Genomic DNA, 23,906 nt, shown 5'->3' with positions numbered 1-23,906 from the left:
GCATGGGCGCTCTGACCCCTCTGTGATTACACCCCCCATACACAGCGAGCTGCCATGTCCTGTGTGTCCTGACACCTTTCTATCATAGCCAGAAGTGGTCAGGGGTCAGCATGGGCGCTCTGACCCCTCAGTGACTACACCCCCCATACACAGCGAGCTGCCATGTCCTGTGTGTCCTGACACCTTTCTATCATAGCCAGCAGTGGTCAGGGGTCAGCATGGGCACTCTGACCTCTCTGTGACTACATCCCCCATACACAGCGAGCTGCCATGTCCTGTGTATCCTGACACCTTTCTATCATAGCCAGCAGTGGTCAGGGGTCAGCATGGGCGCTCTGACCCCTCTGTGACTACACCACCATACACAGCGAGCTGCCATGTCCTGTGTGACCTGACACCTTTCTATCATAGCCAGCAGTGGTCAGGGGTCAGCATGGGCGCTCTGACCCCTCTGTGACTACACCCCCCATACACAGCGAGCTGCCATGTCCTGTGTCCTGACACCTTTCTATCATAGCCAGCAGTGGTCAGGGGTCAGCATGGGCACTCTGACCCCTCTGTGACTACACCCCCCATACACAGCGAGCTGCCATGTCCTGTGTGTCCTGACACCTTTCTATCATAGCCAGCAGCGGTAAGGGGTCAGCATGGGCGCTCTGATCGACAAATCTTTGTCTATTGACCCTTAAAGGGATGGGTATCACATTACGTCCCATACCCGCTTCTTCCACTGCTGATCTTGTCTCCGTATTAATACATTCATTTTCATAATGAAATGTTAAGTGTTTGTGGAAGTAGATATGAGCATCATCTATTTTTTGCACCCCATGAATAGTTAATTTGTACAGTCTGCATTTTGGGCCATTTATCACCCTGGAGGGGAGCACAGCTCTGCGGGACGGGCGCCCCATAACAGCGTCCCTTTATCTGATGATGGTAAATGCGCTATTTGTTTATGTCTATGAAAGCGGCAGGAAGAGAATGAAATGAAATGAATAAATCTTAGGAGCGCGGTCGGTTACCAAGACGCTGTCACATTTCTAGCCAAGTATCATTATAGCGTCCAATTGACATTTATTTAAAGGGATTGTCTTATCAGACACCATAGTGTCCAGGACTAAAATAAAGTCTATGTTAGAATTCTGGAAAATCCAACCTACTTTGAACAAAATGTGGGCGTGTACAAAAGGTTGGGAGGGGATCTAGGGTGGGACTTTAGGTGATTGTGGGAGGGGCTTTGGTGTCCTAATGAGCGGAATTTTTTCATTGGAGAGGTGATTAATACCAAATCGGAAGGGTTATTACACCCAGCACTCCCTATCGATCATCTGGGGCCTTCAAGTGAATGGAACTGAGGTGTAGTACCAAGCATGACCACTATAAAACATACGGCGCCATACAGTCACTTAGTGAAGTATCTATTAACCTCTTTAAATAGCTAACTGTTGGGCTGCTGTTGTTTTGGACCCCCACTAATCTGATATTGATTATCATTGTTCACGATAGACAATTGTAACCCATTCTGTGTCCTAATTAACGTGGTCCTGGTATCAGGACCACCACTTATTATCAACAGTGATAGATGTGATAGATGACCCTTTATCACCAGGCTATAAATTCCAGGTTGAAAACAATCTCTTTACATGAGTTATCCATCAACAGTAGCAATATGAGAATTAAAATCTTACTGCTAATGAACCCCCCAACCCCAAAATCAACCTATAGTATGGCCGCCTCTTGTGACACATTTGTGGCCAATGTAAAGTTTGAAACCAACAAAACATCATTATTATGGGTTCCGAGGAGGAAGGAGAAAAAACCTTGTCCCAGAAACATTGTCCCTGTATTAGTGTTCAAGTGTAAAAATCCTCACCTGTTGAACTTTTTATATATATCTTGTTGAAATAAAACTTCTCCCATAAGAAACAAGCCCCCCCATACATGACATATGTCAAATGCGGGTTTGTTTTTTACAGATTGGGGCTCACGATAATGCACATCTTCCGCGATCGTGCGCCCGATATCCTGCATGTGTCGCTTCCCCGCTCAGGTCCCTGGAGTTCACCTTCTTCTTCCTGGTGCATGTAAGTGCATTGTCCGTGTATAATGCGCTGTGCGGGGAGTCACTAAGATCGTGCGCCCGATATCCTGCATGTGTCGCTTCCCCGCTCAGGTCCCTGGAGTTCACCTTCTACTTCCTGGTGCATGTAAGTGCATTGTTCGTGTATAATGTGCTGTGCGGGGAGTCACTAAGATCCTGCGCCCGATATCCTGCATGTGTCGCTTCCCCGCTCAGGTCCCCGGAGTTCACCTTCTTCTTCCTGGTGCATGTAAGTGCATTGTCCGTGTATAATGCGCTGTGTGGGGAGTCACTTAGATTGTGCGCCCGATATCCTGTATGTGTCGCTTCCACGCTCCGGTCCCCGGAGTTCACCTTCTTCTTCCTGGTGCATGTAAGTGCATTGTCCGTGTATAATGCGCTGTGTGGGGAGTCACTTAGATCCTGCGCCCGATATCCTGCATGTGTCGCTTCCCCGCTCAGGACCCCGGAGTTCACCTTTTCTTCCTGGTGCATGTAAGTGCATTGTCCGTGTATAATGCGCTGTGCGGGGAGTCACTAAGATCCTGCACCCGATATCCTGCATGTGTCGCTTCCCCGCTCAGGTCCCTGGAGTTCACCTTCTTCTTTCTGGTGCATGTAAGTGCATTGTCCGTGTATAATGCGCTGTGCGGGGAGTCACTAAGATCCTGCGCCCGATATCCTGCATGTGTCGCTTCCCCGCTCAGGTCCCCGGAGTTCACCTTCTTCTTCCTGGTGCATGTAAGTGCATTGTCCGTGTATAATGCGCTGTGCGGGGAGTCACTAAGATCGTGCGCCCGATATCCTCCATGTGTCGCTTCCCCGCACAGGTCCCCGGAGTTCACCTTCTTCTTCCTGGTGCATGTAAGTGCATTGTCTGTGTATAATGCGCTGTGCGGGGAGTCACTAAGATCGTGCACCCGATATCCTGCATGTGTCGCTTCCCCGCTCAGGTCCCGGAGTTCACCTTCTTCTTCCTGGTGCATGTAAGTGCATTGTCTGTGTATAATGCGCTGTGCGGGGAGTCACTAAGATCGTGCGCCCGATATCCTGCATGTGTCACTTCCCCGCCCAGGTCCCCGGAGTTCCCCTTCTTCTTCCTGGTGCATGTAAGTGCATTGTCTGTGTATAATGCGCTGTGCGGGGAGTCACTAAGATCCTGCACCCGATATCCTGCATGTGTCGCTTCCCCGCTCAGGTCCCCGGAGTTCACCTTCTTCCTCCTGGTGTATGTAAGTGCATTGTCCGTGTATAGTGCGCTGTGCGGGGAGTCACTAAGATCCTGTACCCGATATCCTGCATGTGTCACTTCCCCGCTCAGGTCCCCGGAGTTCACCTTCTTCTTCCTGGTGCATGTAAGTGCATTGTCCGTGTATAATGCGCTGTGCGGGGAGTCACTAAGATCCTGCGCCCGATATCCTGCATGTGTTGCTTCCCCGCTCAGGTCCCCAGAGTTCACCTTCTTCTTCCTGGTGCATGTAAGTGCATTGTCTGTGTATAATGTGCTGTGCAGGGAGTCACTAAGATTGTGGGCCTGATATCCTGCATGTGTCGCTTCCCCGCTCAGGTCCCTGGAGTTCACCTTCTTCTTCCTGGTGCATGTAAGTGCTTGGGCTTGCGACACAATCTGAATCTTAAATCGCGTGCGACAGAATCCCCAATTAAATACAACGGCGCAAATCCTGAAAACGTCGGAAAAACCGACAAAAGTGCGCCCGCAGATCCTTAGTAAAGCCCCATTGTTTTTTTTTTTTTTGTTTTTTTTTTATGGCCATTAAAAGCACAGTATTAGGGCTTGTTTTTTGCAGGATGATCTTAGGCTTTCCTGGGTACCAGTTTCAGGTGCCGCTGATTTTCTGATCAATTCTTTGATCAATTTTTTTGTGTCTGCATATCAGGTGGGTCTAGATGGAAAAATAAATTACAACTACAATCCATAAAAAGAGACTGGGAAAAAAAGTTTCTCTCTCTTTCTGATCTCAATTAGACTCCATTTTAGAAAAAAGATAAAAATAATGTACTTGTAAGCACGCTCTGTCGTGTATCATACCCATATTATGTGCACATGGTCGATATACCCAACTGTCTGCTCGAGTCTATCAGCTGCGCAGCGGCTCTGCCCCGGGTCACATTACTGCGGAGACATAATCCTGTCTTGTCTCATCTATGTTCCTGCCTCTCATTGTCCCGTTCTTGTGTGGAGCAAGCTGCTCTCCTACGAGACGCGGCTATCCCTCCAACACACAGTATGGGAGACTTCGCTCCGCGCAAAATTAGAACCTTTGCTAAAATCCAAGCCGCTCCAATACAGAAACAGAAGATATTTATTCACGGATAACTGCGCCTGTGTGATGCCATGAAGATAGTGGATTGTCATTAGCGTTAAAGGGGTTTGCCCATGAAAAAAAAAAAAAATCTCAAATTTCAATCCCCTAGAGATCATTTTTAATCCCTTACGTTACAATGTTACTCGGTGTTATTGCTGTTTTAGCCCCTATCACTCAGTGTTAGATCCCAGAGTTTGACCGTGGACTCTCTAAACAGACACTTCATGATTCCTCTAGTGCTATGAGATGCTGTGAGCTGACAATGTGCCTAGATTATCAGGGTTCAGGTTTATATACACTTTTATTTAGCTTCTGAACATTCACTAGAATCTGACACATAGAAAGAGAGCTGACAAAGATCAGAGATGATGAGATCCATGAGATGCATATAACACACAATGACACAGTCAGCTTTACTACATCTCTGCTACACACACACATACACACACATACTGTCAGCTCTGATGTGCCTCCCTCCCCCTCCCCCGGATAAAGACGTTATCTGTCTGTTGCTTGTAGCTTTACTCTCCTCATGCTGTTGCTGGCAGGAAGTCTATGTGTGTGTGTGAGCTGGTCCTGGAATGCAGGGGTGGGAGCTGGAGTGCAGAGCAGAGTTCAAACAGGAGAACTATCTGCCCTGCCCAACCCTACACTTCTGATTTAGGGTCGGATCCCGGGGAAAACAAAATTATATACACCTAGAATGATCGAGAAAGGTTGACATAATGGGACAAATTTACTTACCCGGTCCATTCGTGATCCAGCGGCGCGTTCTCTTCGGAGGATTCACTAAGGTAGTTCCTCCAACGTCCATCAGGTGTCGCTGCTGCGCTGAAGTTCATCGGAATGCCCTGAAGTTCACCAAGCCAGGCCGGGTGCAGGTAAGCGCGAGTCCGGCAACACTTTTTTTTTTTAAATGCGGCGGTTTCTCCAAATCCATTGGGTTTTCGTACGGCCACGCCCCTGATTTCTGTCACGTGCACGCCAGCGAAGATGCGCCACAATCCGATCACGTGCGCCAAAAACCCGGGGCATTCAGGGAAAATAGGCGCAAAACGGAAAAATTCGAGGAAGCCCACCGTAAAAACACGATTCAGGCCCTTAGTAAATGACCCCCAATATCTGTGAAATGCTGTATTTTTAAGGCAGCACAGATACGGAAAGTATATTGGAAAATTGTTTAACTTTTCACTACACAAACAATATCAATTATTTGCTGAAAGCCAACAACCCCTTTAAGACAATATTTGGGGGGAAAGGCCTAAAAACAGGGGCGTGGCTTATGTAAAAAATGAATTCCATTGTAATATGTAATGAACATTGATAAAGTTCGTTCCAGGTTCAGCCACTAAGGAAATAAACTTTTTTCAAGGGTCAAGCGGCAGAGGATCCACGAGGTACGGCGTTCCGCTAAGTTTCCATTGTTTATGTCGCGGTGCAGCCACAACATGGCGGACATTAGGGTAATTTCACATCATATCAGGCTGACAGAACATGGCACTGATACTAAATTATCCAGCAGTAGAAATACTTCTAAGAATCTCTTCTCCCTGCTGGAAACTCCACGTCAATAATTCATCAGCGGAGTCCAGAACCGTGAATGAGAGCGGAGGAAGTGACAGCTGGACGCCAGCGGAAAGTGAACGCGGTCGTACACAGCGGGGAACGCCAGCGATTAGCGTGAACTGGTGTAAATACAGCCATGAAAATTTCATGGCGTTATACCCGGGACACCACACATTCAGCGACAAGCTGTCGTTTTGCGAGACTGTCCTTAAAGGAGCGTTTAAGAGGAAGTATCGTGTCTTCTTAACTATTATCCTGGGTGAAAGACTTAAAGGGATGGTCCAGGAGTAGGAATACAAGGGGCTGCGTTCTTCTAATAAACAGTCTTTGGTATTGCAACCCATTTCTATTGAAATTATCACAGCTGCAATGCCAAGAATAGCCACTAGACAGGTGTGGCGCTGTTGCTTTATTATGTTTGTTGTACTGTTTAATAAGATTTAGTGCCCTAAATTGCTACATTGTATAATTTTGGCTCTTTGTAAGACTTTTGAGCTGGAACATGGGTTGGCCCTAGGTTATAAATTGGTAATCCTAAACTAGGTCTGCTTAATCTAGTCTGGTCTAGGATGCAGATAGTCCTGCAACAACGCAGGGCAGAATTGAACCCGTAACGTGGCTATAAATCCCCTGCCTAATAACCCATAGGGGGAAATTTGCATGGGGGGTGTAAAGGGATTTTGTCACCAGATTTTAACCAAACTACTCGCCTCCCTCAGGTATCCTTTCTAGAATCTACTCTTTTGGGGGTCATTTACTAAGGGCCCGAATCACGATTTTCCGACAGGTTATCCGAAAATTTCCGATTTGTGCCGATTTTCCCTGAATTGCCCCGGGATTTTGGCGCACGCGATCGGATTGTGGCGCATCGGCGCCGGCATGCACGCGACGGAAATCGGGGGGCGTAGCCGTACGAAAACCTGACGGATTCGGAGAAAACTACGCATAAAAAAAAAGTGTCGCTTGACACGCGCTTACCTGCACCCAGCCCGGCTTCGTGAACTTCAGTGCATTCCGATGAACTTCAGCGCAGCAGCGACACCTGGTGGACGTCGGAGGAACTACCTTAGTGAATCCCGGCAGAACCAGAATCCTCCGTAGAGAAAGCGCTGCTGGATCGCGAATGGACCGGGTAAGTAAATCTGCGCCTTTATGTGAAATCTCACAACAATCTGCTCCAAAGTTATGAGGCAATGAGCTGAGAAGAGTCATATTTGCCTGAGATGCGTCAAATTAAGAGGCTGCCGGGGTAGGTCACTTCAGACTACACTATCTCCAGTTATATAGCACCTAGATACATGCTACTGGTGTCTTACAAAAGATAAGAATCTCCTCTTTCACATCGATAGGGAATAGTAGAACAGCTTGACTCATCTCAGGTAAAATCTGACTCTTCTCTGCTCATTTTCACATGACTTTGGAAGAAATTTTTTTCATTGTTGACAGATGAGATTCCACATAAAAGAGGGAATTCTAGAAAGGGCGTTTCTTACCCGATCTGATGGGGGCGGGGGGGGGGGGGGGTCTGGGAGTTTAATGGGGTAAAATCTGGTAGCAGGTTCCTTTTAATGCATCCATACTGCACATATATCAAACTATTCTTCATATTATAAATGAAGACAATTAGGTTGTAATAGTTTCCGGAGACAGTGACTCACAGGACCAGATTCTGTCCGTTTCATCCTATGCGGAAGTTTTCACGCTGTAAAGTGCAGGCGCCCGAGTGAAACTTTGTCACCGGGAGACAGATTAATCTTGTTGGCCCAGATACCACACAGCGCCAGACTGCAATTAGATGGGAACGACGATCTAATATCCAGCCTAAGGAAAGCCACGCTACCTACACATATAGAGAACAGGTCACAAGGATACCTTATCCGAACCCCCAGGCCCGGCCCCTCGAGGAGTCTACAATGATAGTCATGTGTCCTCCAGCAATTTCTGGACAAGATCTTGTTTAAAATAGTCTAAAGTAATGAAACAAAGTCTATTCTCAACTTTTACATATCCCTCTGCTCCATTGCAGCAGTTCTGGTCCCCACCAGTGAAGGGGACCAGAGCAACAGTGATGGAGCGGAGAAGTGTAGTTTTACAAAGTTCGGCTTGGACAATTTCTAAAATAATCTCAGCCAAACCTTCTCTAACTTAATAGGGCAGATTTACTTACCCGGTCCATTCGCGATCCAGCGGCGCGTTCTCTGCGGTGGATTCGGGTCCGGCCAGGATTCACTAAGGTAGTTCCTCCGACGTCCACCAGGTGTCGCTGCTGCGCTGAAGTCCGCCGAGGACCGCCGGAATGCCCTGAAGTTCACCGGCCTATTCCTGGTGAAGGTAAGCGTGAGTCCTGCGACACTTTTTTTTTTTAAATGCGGCGGTTTTTCCGAATTCGTTGGGTTTTCGTTCGGCCACGCCCCCCCCGCTTTCCGTCGCGTGCATGCCAGCGCCGATGCGCCACAATCCGATCGCGTGCGCCAGAATCCCGGGGCAATTCAGGGGAAATCATCGCAAATCGGAAATATTCGGGTAACACGTCGGGAAAACGCGAATCGGGCCCTTAGTAAATGACCCCCAATATATAACATTTTCTTGAATGTCTGCATGAAACAACTGCATTTATGAGTCACCAACTAATACTAAAAATAGTCACAGAAAGGAACAAAACACAAAATACATAGTAGACATAATCTGCACATTTTAGGCATTTTGAAAATTGGAAACAAGATATAAACATGTGCAATATTCTTACACATTATTTAAATTTTTTTTCATAAATATTTATATAAATTCTTGCCAGCAATCGAAGAGTTAAAGAAATAGAAAAGGCTTCTAAACAACTAAAGACAAATGTCACGAGAACCCAGGGGCGTCCACATCTAAAGCCAGATGTCAATGATGGATTTTAACGCTTTAAAAGCTGCAAGGAAACTGCCCCCCAGAGCAATTCATCAGCTATGACTGCGAATCCTGCAGGGGCCGGATAAATACTCCAGCAGTTATCATATAATCAGGGAGAAGGCCACATATGGGGTCTACGAGCAGAAAAGAAACATCAAGAGCCCAGGAGAAGATGCCAGCCGGGACCAAGAATACCGCAATACTGGGTAGTAAACCTCATGTTCTCCCATTAGCAACCACCAGACACTGTTAAGTGTTCATGTAACATTTCCCTACATGCATGTATAAGATTACAACTACTATAACACTGCTCCTATGTACAAAAATATAACTACTATAATAGTGCCCCTATGTACAAGGATATAACTACTATAATACTGCCCCCTATGTACAAGAATATAACTACTATAATACTGCCCCCTATGTACAGGAATATAACTACTATAATACTGATCCCTATGTACAGGAATATAACTACTATAATACTGCCCCTATGTACAGGAATATAACTACTATAATACTGCCCCCTATGTACAGGAATATAACTACTATAATACTGCCCCCTATGTACAGGAATATAACTACTATAATACTGCCCCCTATGTACAAGAATATAACTACTATAATACTGCCCCCTATGTACAGGAATATAACTACTATAATAGTGCCCCTATGTACAGGAATATAACTACTATAATACTGCCCCTATGTACAGGGATATAACTACTATAATACTGCCCCCTATGTACAAGAATATAACTACTATAATACTGCCCCCTATGTACAGGGATATAACTACTATAATACTGGCCCCTATGTACAGGAATATAACTACTATAATACTGCCCCCTATGTACAAGAATATAACTACTATAATACTGCCCCCTATGTACAGGAATATAACTACTATAATAGTGCCCCTATGTACAGGAATATAACTACTATAATACTGCCCCTATGTACAGGGATATAACTACTATAATACTGCCCCCTATGTACAGGAATATAACTACTATAATACTGCCCCTATGTACAGGAATATAACTACTATAATAGTGCCCCTATGTACAGGAATATAACTACTATAAAACTGCCCCTATGTACAGGAATATAACTACTATAATACTGCCCCCTATGTACAGGAATATAACTACTATAATACTGCCCCCTATGTACAGGAATATAACTACTATAATACTGCCCCCTATGTACAGGAAAATAACTACTATAATACTGCCCCTATGTACAGGAATATAACTACTATAATACTGCCCCCTATGTACAGGAATATAACTACTATAATACTGCCCCCTATGTACAGGAATATAACTACTATAATACTGCCCCCTATGTACAGGAATATAACTACTATAATACTGCCCCCTATGTACAAGAATATAACTACTATAATACTGCCCCTATGTACAGGAATATAACTACTATAATACTGCCCCTATGTACAGGAATATAACTACTATAATACTGCCCCTATGTACAGGAATATAACTACTATAATAGTGCCCCTATGTACAGGAATATAACTACTATAATACTGCCCCTATGTACAGGAATATAACTACTATAATAGTGCCCCTATGTACAGGAATATAACTACTATAAAACTGCCCCTATGTACAGGAATATAACTACTATAATACTGCCCCCTATGTACAAGAATATAACTACTATAATACTGCCCCCTATGTACAGGAATATAACTACTATAATACTGCCCCTATGTACAGGAATATAACTACTATAATACTGCCCCTATGTACAGGAATATAACTACTATAATACTGCCCCCTATGTACAGGAGTATAACTACTATAATACTGCCCCCTATGTACAGGAATATAACTACTATAATACTGCCCCCTATGTACAAGAATATAACTACTATAATACTGCCCCTATGTACAGGAATATAACTACTATAATACTGCCCCCTATGTACAGGAATATAACTACTATAATACTGCCCCCTATGTACAGGAATATAACTACTATAATACTGCACCCTATGTACAGGAATATAACTACTATAATACTGCCCCCTATGTACAAGAATATAACTACTATAACACTGCCCCCTATGTACAAGAATATAACTACTATAATACTGCCCCCTATGTACAAGAATATAACTACTATAATACTGCCCCCTATGTACAGGAATATAACTACTATAATACTGCCCCCTATGTACAAGAATATAACTGCTTTAATACTGCCCCCTATGTACAAGAATATAACTACTATAATACTGCCCCCTATGTACAACAATATAACTGCTATAATTCTGCCCCCTATGTACAAGAATATAACTGCTATAATACTGCCCCCTATGTACAAGAATATAACTACTATAATACTGCCCCCTATGTACAAGAATATAACTACTATAATACTGCCCCCTATGTACAAGAATATAACTACTATAATACTGCCCCCTATGTACAGGAATATAACTACTATAATACTGCCCCCTATGTACAATAATATAACTACTATAATACTGCCCCCTATGTACAAGAATATAACTACTATAATACTGCCCCCTATGTACAGGAATATAACTACTATAATACTGCCCCTATGTACAAGAATATAACTACTATAATACTGCCTCCTATGTACAATAATATAACTACTATAATACTGCCCCTATGTACAGGAATATAACTACTATAATACTGCCCCTATGTACAAGAATATAACTGCTATAATACTGCCCCCTATATACAAGAATATAACTACTATAATACTGCCCCCTATGTACAAGAATATAACTGCTATAATACTGCCCCCTATGTACAAGAATATAACTACTATAATACTGCCCCCTATGTACAAGAATATAACTACTATAATACTGCCCCCTATGTACAAGAATATAACTACTATAATACTGCCCCCTATGTACAGGAATATAACTACTATAATACTGCCCCCTATGTACAAGAATATAACTACTATAATACTGCCCCCTATGTACAAGAATATAACTACTATAATACTGCCCCCTATGTACAGGAATATAACTACTATAATACTGCCCCTATGTACAAGAATATAACTACTATAATACTGCCCCCTATGTACAAGAATATAACTACAATAATACTGCCCCCTATGTACAAGAATATAACTACTATAATACTGCCCCCTATGTACAGGAATATAACTACTATAATACTGCCCCCTATGTACAGGAATATAGCTACTATAATACTGCCCCCTATGTACAAGAATATAACTACTATAATACTGCTCCCTATGTACAAGAATATAACTACTATAATACTGCTCCCTATGTACAGGAATATAACTACTTTAATACTGCCCCCTATGTACAGGGATATAACTACTATAATACTGCCCCCTATGTACAAGAATATAACTACTATAATACTGCCTCCTATGTACAAGAATATAACTACTATAATACTGCCCCTATGTACAAGAATATAACTACTATAATACTGCCCCCTATGTACAAGAATATAACTACTATAATACTGCCTCCTATGTACAAGAATATAACTACTATAATACTGCCCCTATGTACAGGAATATAACTACTATAAAACTGCTCCCTATGTACAGGAATATAACTACTATAATACTGCCCCCTATGTACAGGAATATAACTACTATAATACTGCCCCCTATGTACAAGAATATAACTACTATAATACTGCCCCCTATGTACAAGGATAATCCAGGGCCGGCTCCTGTGCCTTCATGTCGAGACAAGAATAGAAGAAATGGACACAGAACCAGATGCAGAGCCTGTTATAATTCCCAGTTAATGTTTTACTTTGTATCTTTACATGAAACTTAATAACCTGATACATAGGGGCAGATTTACTTACCCGGTCCATTCGTGATCCAACGGCGCGTTCTCTGCGCTGGATTCGGGTCCGGCCGGGATTTATTAAGGCAGTTCCTCCGCCGTCCACCAGGTGGCGCTGCTGCGCTGAAAAGCTTCGGAACGCGCTGGAGTTCACCGAGCCAGGCTGAGTGAAGGTAAGTGCACGCTTCGCGACTGTTTTTTTTTTTTTTTTAAATGCAGCGGTTTTTCCGAATCCGTCGGGTTTTCATTCGGCCACGCCCCCCAATTTACGTCGCCACAATCCGATCGCGTGCGCCAAAATGCTGGGGCAATTCAGGCGCAAATCGGAAATATTCGGGTAACACGTCGGGAAAACGCGAATCGGGCCCTTAGTAAATGACCCCCATTGTATCCCCAGTGATGTAGGCAAAACAAGATTCACAGAATTCCCTGCCCTCCATAAATGTTATCAGTGTATGTACCATAGCCCACAGTCTAAAGAGACATGACTGTACCTCCATTTAAATATTCCAGTATACATCCAAATATCCGCTGGGTACCCTGAAGCTGTACAAGATAGCAATATCTTGATATTGCTCTGCCAACCTACACTATACACATACAACTGTATGCCCTGAAAACCTCACCAGTTCACTATAACCACAAGTCCAAGATATGCACGCGCCTGTCCCCCATTATATACCACCACACATAACTCTTGGGATGTCCCTGCCTCCCTCTGTGCCCATAAACATGTAACTTCTGGATATGCCCCTGCCACCTTCTGTGCCCCTAAACACATGACTCCTGGATGCAGTGTCGGACTGGTGTACCTTGGGCCCACCAGAGAAAATTTGGGGAGGGGGCCCACCGCAGTGTGAATGCACACTAACTGTGTCCAATCATCGCTGGGAAAACATCTTATTAAATTACAGTGTACTGCGGCTGTAGCTCCATGTATGGCTGTGTACTGCGGCTGTAGCTCCATGTATGGCTGTGTACTGCGGCTGTAGCTCCGTGTATGGCTGTGTACTGCGGCTGTAGCTCCGTGTATGGCTGTGTACTGCGGCTGTAGCTCCGTGTATGGCTGTGTACTGTGGCTGTAGCTCCATGTATGGCTGTGTACTGTGGATGTAGCTCCATGTATGGCTGTGTACTGTGGCTGTAGCTCCATGTATGGCTGTGTATTGTGGCTGTAGCTCCATGTGTGGCTGTGTACTGTGTCTGTAGCTCCATGTATGTCTGTGTACTGTGGCTGTAGCTCCATGTATGGCTGTGTACTGCGGCTGTAGCTCCATGTATGGCTGTGTACTGCGGCTGTAGCTCCATGTATGGCTGTGTACTGCGGCTGTAGCTCCGTGTATGGCTGTGTACTGCGGCTGTAGCTCCGTGTATGGCTGTGTACTGCGGCTGTAGCTCCGTGTATGGCTGTGTACTGCGGCTGTAGCTCCGTGTATGGCTGTGTACTGCGGCTGTAGCTCCATGTATGGCTGTGTACTGCGGCTGTAGCTCCATGTATGGCTGTGTACTGTGGCTGTAGCTCCATGTATGGCTGTGTACTGGGGCTTGTAGCTCCATGTATGGCTGTGTACTGTGGCTGGAGCACCATGTATGGCTGTGTACTGCGGCTGTAGCTCCGTGTATGGCTGTGTACTGCGGCTGTAGCTCCGTGTATGGCTGTGTACTGTGGCTGGAGCTCCATGCATGGCAGTGTACTGTGGCTGTAGCTCCGTGTATGGCTGTGTACTGCGGCTGTAGCTCCATGCATGGCTGTGTACTGTGGCTGTAGCTCCGTGTATGGCTGTGTACTGTGGCTGTAGCTCCATGTATGGCTGTGTACTGTGGCTGTAGTACCATGTATGGCTGTGTACTGTGCCTGTAGCTCCATGTATGGCTGTGTACTCCGGCTCTATCTCCATGTATGGCTGTGTACTGTGCCTGTAGCTCCATGTATGGCTGTGTACTGTGGCTGTAGCTCCATGTATGGCTGTGTATTGTGGCTGTAGCTCCATGTATGGCTGTGTACTGCGGCTGTAGCTCCATGTATGGCTGTGTACTGCGGCTGTAGCTCCATGTATGGCTGTGTACTGCGGCTGTAGCTCCATGTATGGCTGTGTACTGTGGCTGTAGCTCCATGTATGGCTGTGTACTGTGCCTGTAGCTCCATGTATGGCTGTGTACTGCGGCTGTAGGTCCATGTATGGCTGTGTATTGTGGCTGTAGCTCCATGTATGGCTGTGTACTGTGGCTGTAGCTCCATGTATGGCTGTGTACTGCGGCTGTAGGTCCATGTGTGGCTGTGTACTGTGTCTGTAGCTCCATGTATGGCTGTGTACTGTGGCTGTAGCTCCATGTATGGCTGTGTACTGTGGCTGTAGCTCCATGTATGGCTGTGTACTGTGGATGTAGCTCCATGTATGGCTGTGTACTGTGGCTGTAGCTCCATGTATGGCTGTGTATTGTGGCTGTAGCTCCATGTGTGGCTGTGTACTGTGGCTGTAGCTCCATGTATGGCTGTGTACTGCGGCTGTAGCTCCATGTATGGCTGTGTACTGCGGCTGTAGCTCCATGTATGGCTGTGTACTGTGGCTGTAGCTGCATGTATGGCTGTGTACTGCGGCTGTAGCTGCATGTATGGCTGTGTACTGCGGCTGTAGCTCCATGTATGGCTGTGTACTGCGGCTGTGGCTCAGTGTATGGCTGTGTACTGCCCCTGTAGCTCCATGTATGGCTCTGTGCTGCAGCTGTAGCTCCATGTATGTATGCGTGTGTACTGCGGCTGTAGCTCCATGTTTGTATGTATGTGTACTGCGGCTGCAGCTCTTTAAGTAAAAGTTTTATTTTCTCCTCAGGACAGTCACAGCACAGGAGAAATGCTGCAGCATTGTGAGTTTAGGGGTAATACTCAGTCCCTCCAGTAGCCAGTATAGAGACAGGGCCTCACCCCCCACCCCAGGATAGAAATAGGGCCTCACCCCCCACCCCAGGATAGAAATAGGGCCTCACCCCCCACCCCAGGATAGAAATAGGGCCTCACCCCCCACCCCAGGATAGAAATAGGGCCTCACCCCCCACCCCAGGATAGAAATAGGGCCTCACCCCCCACCCCAGGATAGAAATAGGGCCTCACCCCCCACCCCAGGATAGAAATAGGGCCTCACCCCCCACCCCAGGATAGAAATAGGGCCTCACCCCCCACCCCAGGATAGAAATAGGGCCTCACCCCCCACCCCAGGATAGAAATAGGGCCTCACCCCCCACCCCAGGATAGAAATAGGGCCTCACCCCCCACCCCAGGATAGAAATAGGGCCTCACCCCCCACCCCAGGATAGAAATAGGGCCTCACCCCCCACCCCAGGATAGAAATAGGGCCTCACCCCCCACCCCAGGATAGAAATAGGGCCTCTCTCCCACCCCAGGATAGAAATAGGGCCAAACCCCCCACCCCAGGATAGAAATAGGGCCAAACCCCCCACCCCAGGATAGAAATAGGGCCAAACCCCCCCACCCCAGGATAGAAATAGGGCCAAACCCCCCACCCCAGGATAGAAATAGGGCCTCACCCCCCACCCCAGGATAGAAATAGGGCCTCACCCCCCACCCCAGGATAGAAATAGGGCCTCACCCCCCACCCCAGGATAGAAATAGGGCCTCACCCCCCACCCCAGGATAGAAATAGCGCCTCACCCCCCACCCCAGGATAGAAATAGGGCCTCACCCCCCACCCCAGGATAGAAATAGGGCCAAACCCCCCACCCCAGGATAGAAATAGGGCCAAACCCCCCACCCCAGGATAGAAATAGGGCCAAACCCCCCACCCCAGGATAGAAATAGGGCCAAACCCCCCACCCCAGGATAGAAATAGGGCCAAACCCCCCACCCCAGGATAGAAATAGGGCCAAACCCCCCACCCCAGGATAGAAATAGGGCCTCACCCCCCACCCCAGGATAGAAATAGGGCCTCACCCCCCACCCCAGGATAGAAATAGGGCCTCACCCCCCACCCCAGGATAGAAATAGGGCCTCTCTCCCACCCCAGGATAGAAATAGGGCCTCATCCCTCACCCCAGGATAGAAATAGGGCCTCACCCCCCACCCCAGGATAGAAATAGGGCCTCACCCCCCACCCTAGGATAGAAATAGGGCCTCACCCCCCACCCCAGGATAGAAATAGGGCCTCATCTCCCACCCCAGGATAGAAATAGGGCCTCATCCCTCACCCCAGGATAGAAATAGGGCCTCATCCCACCACACCACCACCCCACCCCAGGATAGAAATAGGGCCTACCCCCCACCCCAGGATAGACAGACACACACAGAGGGCCTTACCATGCAGCAGCTGCGGGAACTCGCCATCTCAATTAGACACAGGCCGCACTGAGTGTCGGCGCGGATGCGGTGACGTCACCGCCGGAACACAGGATGCCGGGACCCACCAGACCAGCAGCAGACATCGGGCGCGCGGGGCCGCGCTGTCATAGAAGCGCCGGGGCCGCGCTGTCATAGAAGCGCCGGGGCCGCGCTGTCATAGAAGCGCCGGGGCCGCGCTGTCATAGAAGCGCCGGGGCCGCGCTGTCATCGGAGCGCCGGGGCCGCGCTGTCATCGGAGCGACGTGGCCGCGCTGTCATCGGAGCGACGTGGCCGCGCTGTCATCGGAGCGCCGGGGCCGCGCTGTCATCGGAGCGCCGGGGCCGCGCTGTCATCGGAGCGCCGGGGCCGCGCTGTCATCGGAGCGTCGCGACCCACAGGCATCGGAGCGTCGGGGCCTACCGGAGGATTCTCCGGTACTCCGGTGGGCCAGTCCGACGCTGCCTGGATGTGCCCCTTCCTTTCTCTAAGTCCCTTAAACTGATAACTCCTAGATACCCTTATTACCTTGTTTTGTCCTATACATATACATCCTTAATATGTGCAGACCACCCTCTGTGCCCCCAAAACACATAACTTATCCATGTAATTCTGGCACCACCTGCGCTCCTACAAACATAACTTTTGAATCTTCTCCTTCTACAGTCTGTACCTCCTGTGCCACCCTCTGCGCCCCTTTTTACAAAACTTGAAGATATGCCCTTTCCCCCACATTGCCCCCCATACACCTGGAGATGCCCCTGCCATCCTCTGTGCCTCCTTTAGACATAACTACTAAAAATGCCCCTGCCATGCTCTGTGCCCCATATACACATACTTCCTAGATATACCCTGCCATCCTCTGTTCCCGCTATACACATAACTCTTGGAGATGCCCCTGCCATCCTCTGTTCCCCATATGTCCTAGATATATCACTGCCATTATCTGTGCCCTCTATACACATAACTCCTGGAGATGTCCCTGCCATCCTCTGTGCCCCCTATACACATAACACATGGAGATGCCCCTGCCATCCTCTGTGCCCCCTATACACATAACACATGGAGATGCCCCTGCCATCCTCTGTGCCCCTATACAGATAACTCCTGGAGATGCCCCTGTCATCCTCTGTGCCCCCTATACACATAATACATGGAGATGCCCCTGCCATCCTCTGTGCCCCCTATACACATAACACATGGAGATGCCCCTGCCATCCTCTGTGCCCCCTATACACATAATACATGGAGATGTCCCTGCCATCCACTGTGCCCCCTAAACACATAGCACCTGGAGATGCCCCTGCCATCCGCTGTGCCCCCTGTACACATAACTCCTGGAGATGCCCCTGCCATCCTCTGTGCCCCCTATACACATAACTCCTGGAGATGCCCCTGCCATCCTCTGTGTCCCCTATACACATAACTCCTGGAGATGCCCCTGCCATCCTCTGTGCCCCCTTTACACATAACTCCTGGAGATGTCTCTGCCATCCTCTGTGCCCCTATACACATAACTCCTGGAGATGTCCCTGCCATCCTCTGTGCCCCCTATACACATAACTCCTGGAGATGCCCCTGTCATCCTCTGTGCCCCCTATACACATAACACATGGAGATGCCCCTGCCATCCTCTGTGCCCCCTATACACATAACACATGGAGATGCCCCTGCCATCCTCTGTACCCCCTATACACATAACACATGGAGATGCCCCTGTCATCCTCTGTGCCCCCTATACACATAACACATGGAGATGCCCCTGCCATCCTCTGTGCCCCCTATACACATAATACATGGAGATGTCCCTGCCATCCTCTGTGCCCCCTATACACATAACACATGGAGATGCCCCTGCCATACTCTGTGCCCCCTATACACATAATACATGGAGATGCCCCTGCCATCCTCTGTGCCCCCTATACACATAACTCCTGGCGATGCCCCTGCCATCCTCTGTGCCCCCTATACACATAACACATGGAAATGCTCCTGCCATTCTGTGCCCCTATACACATAACACATGGATATTCTCCTGCCTTCCTCTGTGCCCCCTATACACATAACTCCTGGAGATGTCCCTGCCATCCTCTGTGCCCCCTATACACATAACACATGGAGATGCCCCTGTCATCCTCTGTGCCCCCTATACACATAACTCCTGGCGATGCCCCTGCCATCCTCTGTGCCCCCTATACACATAACACATGGAGATGCCCCTGTCATCCTCTGTGCCCCCTATACACATAACTCCTGGCGATGCCCCTGCCATCCTCTGTGCCCCCTATACACATAACACATGGAGATGCCCCTGCCATCCTCTGTACCCCCTATACACATAACACATGGAGATGCCCCTGTCATCCTCTGTGCCCCCTATACACATAACTCCTGGAGATGTCCCTGCCATCCTCTGTGCCCCCTATACACATAACACATGGAGATGCCCCTGTCATCCTCTGTGCCCCCTATACACATAACTCCTGGCGATGCCCCTGCCATCCTCTGTGCCCCCTATACACATAACACATGGAGATGCCCCTGTCATCCTCTGTGCCCCCTATACACATAACACATGGAAATGCTCCTGCCATTCTGTGCCCCTATACACATAACACATGGAGATTCTCCTGCCTTCCTCTGTGCCCCCTATACACATAACACATGGAGATTCTCCTGCCTTCCTCTGTGCCCCCTATACACATAACTTCTAGGAGGTGCCCTGTCATCCTCTTTGCCCCTAAAAACATAACTCCTAGATATGCCCCTGCCACCCTCTGCCCCTTCATACCCATTACTTACATGCCAAATCGCAAAGAAGATGAGGGCAGCGCAAAGGACCAGGGACAACATGTAGCAGAAGGCAGCGAAAGTAAATGCCATTGTGCTCCAGGGCGAGGAGGGGTCTCCCAGGTGGGCTCACTCCATGCAGTATATCCTCCTGAAGCACCCTGGTCCCTGCACAGGGCATCAGTCTCCTCCAGGCTGATCCTTCAGCAGTGCAATCCTCATAGTGATGAATGATGCTTTACACCTGGGTACACAGCTGCCTCCTCTCCAGCACCCAGGTACCAGGCTGCAGCCTCTGTCCTGCATTCCCCCAGCACACACAGGACACTTGTGGAGAGCTGGATGCCCATACAGGGGGCATGGGTACTGCCAGGGGAGGAGGAAGGATGAGAAGAACTGAAGGAGGAGCTGCCCAGCAACTTACTCCATGTGCTGCTGCTGATGTGACTGCTGAAGGATCAGTGTAATCTCATGGGCAGGAGAACTTCCCAGCAAATCCCAGTCCAACCCATAATAAGACCAGATCTGGGGGCATTAGACAATCAGGTCTATCAGGGGCAACGCAGGTTACAGGATCCTCTGTGTATAATATAATGTATGGGAGATCCTGTGTGCATGATAAAATGTATGGGAGATCCTGTGTGCATGATACAATGTATAGAACATCTTGTGTGTATGATACAATGTAACAGAAATCCTGTGTGTATGATACAATGTAACTAAGAAACTATGTATGATACAATGTATGGAAAATCCTATGTGTGATACAATGTATAGAAAATCCTGTGTGTATTATACAATGTATGGGAGATCCTGAAAATTTGAGAGATCAGGGTTAGATCGGTTACTAGATGGTGGACAAGAAGACAAGAAGTTCCATTTTGGAAAGATTTAGTTTCAAGAAGATAGAGGACATAGTGTTAGAGACAGCAGAGAGACAGTCACTAGTGTTCTGAAGTAAGGCAGGGGTGATGTTACATGTAGAAGTATATAGCTGGGTGATGGTACTGGAAACCAAATCTGTGATGCTTTATAAGATGGGGGCAGTATAGCGGGAGAAGAGAAGAGGACCTAGGACTGAGCCCTGAGGAACCCAGAGAGTGAAAGGAAGATGAGAAGAGAAAGATTCAGAAAAGGAGACACTAAAAGTGCGGTCAGAGAGATAGAAAGAGAACCAAGGAGGTGCTGGGTTTAGCAGTGAGGAGATCGTTGGAGACTTTAGAAAGAGCAGTTTCAGTGGAGAACAAAGAGCGGAAACCAGATTGTAGGGAAGTGATGGCAAACCAAGTGCCAAACTACCACCAAAACCCACTCATTTATCACAAAGTGCTAACACGTAACTTATTGCTCCCAGCTCTGTCACAGCTTTCAATCGTATTAGCATCCTGAGGACACCAATACAGTAGCTTGAGAAGAAGAATTGCAGTGGCTCGGAAAAGAAGATGCATGGATAGTCAACACCTCTTTCCTCCTCTTGTATGCCGAGGCAGCTGAGGATGAGCCACCTAAAATAGTGCAGCACATCCTTGACTTACTTGATTCTGTCTAACAAATTCGGTGCTGGGGGTCACAGCCTAAGTGCCCAAAGAGAGGGCTCAGAATGCCACCCCAGGCACCTGTGCCATAGGTTTGCCAACACTGTAGTAGGGGGGGTCAAGGAGGGAGTTATTAGAGAGATAGCGGGAATAGACCAGGCGTTTCAGGAGTTTGAAGATGAAAAGGAGACTGGTCGGTAGTTAGCAGCACAGGATGGGTCCAGGGAAGGTTTCTTTAGTAATGGGGTAACAACAGCTTGAAGGAAGAGGGACAGACACCAGAAGAGAGAGAGAGGTTGAAGATTTTAGTGAGGTGAGAAGTGACTGCTGGGGAGAGAGACTGTACCAGATGTGAGGGGATGGGGTCACTGATGCAGGTAATGGGGCGAGCAGAGGAAAGGAGCCTGGACACTTCTTATTCTGTGACTGGCTCAAAGAAAGAGAGCGAACAGAATAAAGTAGTGAAAGGAAGGGGATTAATGGAGTTGGTGGATTGGGATATGAGTTCCTGTTGAATAAAGTCAATTTTATCTTTAAAGTAGGTGGCCAGATCTTCAGCCCGATGGTTTGTAACAGTTGGCCTAACCTTTAGTATTAGTAAGGAATGAAAAGTATTGAAGAGCTTTTTAGGATTGTTAGAGAGAGAGGATATTAGATTAGTGAAATAGACCTGCGAGATTGAGGGCGCTGTTATAAGATCCAAGCAAGAATTCGAAGTGCAGAAAGTCTGCAGATGTGCATAATTTTCTCCACAGACGTTCGGCACTCCTGGAGCACTGCTGGGGTTTAGGGCGTGTGCCAAGGTTGCCGACGACTTTGTTGAAATGTTCGGACTGAGGGAGGTGCCACCTCATCCAGGGCACTTTTAAGGTTGTGATTGTAATGGTTAGTAACCAGGTTAGGACAGGAGAGAGAAGAAATGGGGAACAATGATGACTGCAATGTTTCTGTGAGACCTTGCGCATCAATGGCGCGTGGGTTCAGGTAAGTACGATGGGTAAGATAGCTCCCCTAGGAGCCGGGGACGTGCGGGGAGAAGCCGGTACGGGTGGCAGAGCGTGGCGTGGTGAGTGAGGATGGTGGGAGAGGGGCATAGGTGCGCCTGCGAACCAAGATGTGGGTCGCATGAGCACTCGTGACAACAGTAAAAGAGAGAAGGTTATGGTCTGAGAGTGGAAAGGCAGAATAAGTGAAGTCAGATAAAACATCATGGGGCATATTTATCAGGGCTTGTGCCCCCAGTGTATGATAAAGGTGCCCCTAAGAATGTTTTCATTATTTGGGAATTATTTGGTCTGAAGTCGCTATAATTGGTCATCCTTTTAGTCTTTTGTAGTGTTCGTACACAACATAGCTTCCAGATGGAAAGTTCAACAGCGAAGGAAACAGGCAACAATATACAGAGATATGCAGTATATAATAATAATAATAGTAGTGTATATATACTTTATCAAAGAAAATATGAAGCGGCACTCACCAGATACATGCGGAAAGTTTATTGGAACCAACAGAGTGATGACATGGACAGATTGCAGACCGCGGCAAGCGACGGGCCGTTTTGCGCCTGTGTGGCGCTTTCTCAAGCCTACGGTGTATATATGAGTGTAGAGATGCATTGATGACATCTCTATCATTGATGATATAATAGTATAATAATTATCTTTATATAGCGCCATCATATTCCGTAGCGCTTTACAAATCATAGGGGACATATACAAATAAAATACATTACAGAATACACACAGGTCCTACAGACCTATAGGAGTAAGTGCCCTGCTTGCAAGAGCTTACAGTCTATGAGAATTTGGGGAGACCAGGGAGGGGTGACCGGAAGCAGTGCAGTCTACACAAGGTTTCTGACTTTTGGGAAGCTCCTCCTGGATATTTAAGGAAAGGCTTGAACCAAGTCCTTTATTAGGTAAACCCCCCACCCTAATAGGGATAAATAGATGTCTCCACCATTTGATTGTGTTTTATCTACCTTAGAGGAGCGCAATCTTACTTTTCTATTTCCTAATACTACAGTCTATGAGGATGAGGGGTTGACACCAGGTAAAAGAGCCTTTAAAAATAGTATGTGACTTCAAGTTTATGGACACCTTTCATTATGTACTATTATGTTATGGAGCATTGAGGTGTTAAACTATATAGTTACAGCCAAGGGCGGATAACATTGCCATGGCCCCTGGCCGTATGAATATTATAAGTCACTTCCTTCATACGGTACTAGTATAAAGCTTCCTGGGCATAAAGAATGTGTAACTACTGCTGCTTTCAATCTGCGGTTTCAGGACCTTTGGAGGACCTTCAAAGGTCCTGAAATGGCTCTTGTGTACATGTGTATTGAGAGCAGGAACAGATGTACAAGGATGTCATGGGTGAAGGTCCTTCTCATTATAAAATTTGGTGGTTAGTTTGGGTGGCCATGGGCTCCTAGAAGGCTTGGGCCCCAGGCTACCGCCCAAGCAAAGATTTATTGGCTGAATGTATTATAGGAGAAGCAGGGTCACCCACTGAGAGTGTAGA

The 23,906-nt window shown here is 47.3% G+C and overlaps 1 protein-coding gene across 2 annotated transcripts in view; it reads right to left on the bottom strand.

Annotated features, from left to right (window-relative positions):
- CNIH3 (cornichon family AMPA receptor auxiliary protein 3) overlaps window positions 1-20,290 on the bottom strand; it is a 50,641-nt gene extending 30,351 nt beyond the window's left edge. The window contains exon 1 of one of the 2 annotated variants that reach the window (XM_072140041.1): window positions 19,858-20,290. In XM_072140041.1, coding sequence (XP_071996142.1) covers window positions 19,858-19,938 — 81 coding nt within the window. In that variant the 5' untranslated portion in view covers window positions 19,939-20,290. Of the gene's footprint in view, window positions 1-17,036; window positions 17,240-19,857 lie in introns of those variants that run through there. The other variant, XM_072140042.1, reaches the window with a different exon arrangement.
- Between the last annotated feature and the right edge of the window lie 3,616 nt (window positions 20,291-23,906).

Source organism: Engystomops pustulosus, chromosome 3 (assembly GCF_040894005.1).
Source record: "Engystomops pustulosus chromosome 3, aEngPut4.maternal, whole genome shotgun sequence".
Lineage (NCBI taxonomy): Eukaryota > Metazoa > Chordata > Amphibia > Anura > Leptodactylidae > Engystomops > Engystomops pustulosus.
Note: the sequence above shows the minus strand (reverse complement) of the source record. Positions and strands in the feature narration are given on the sequence as shown.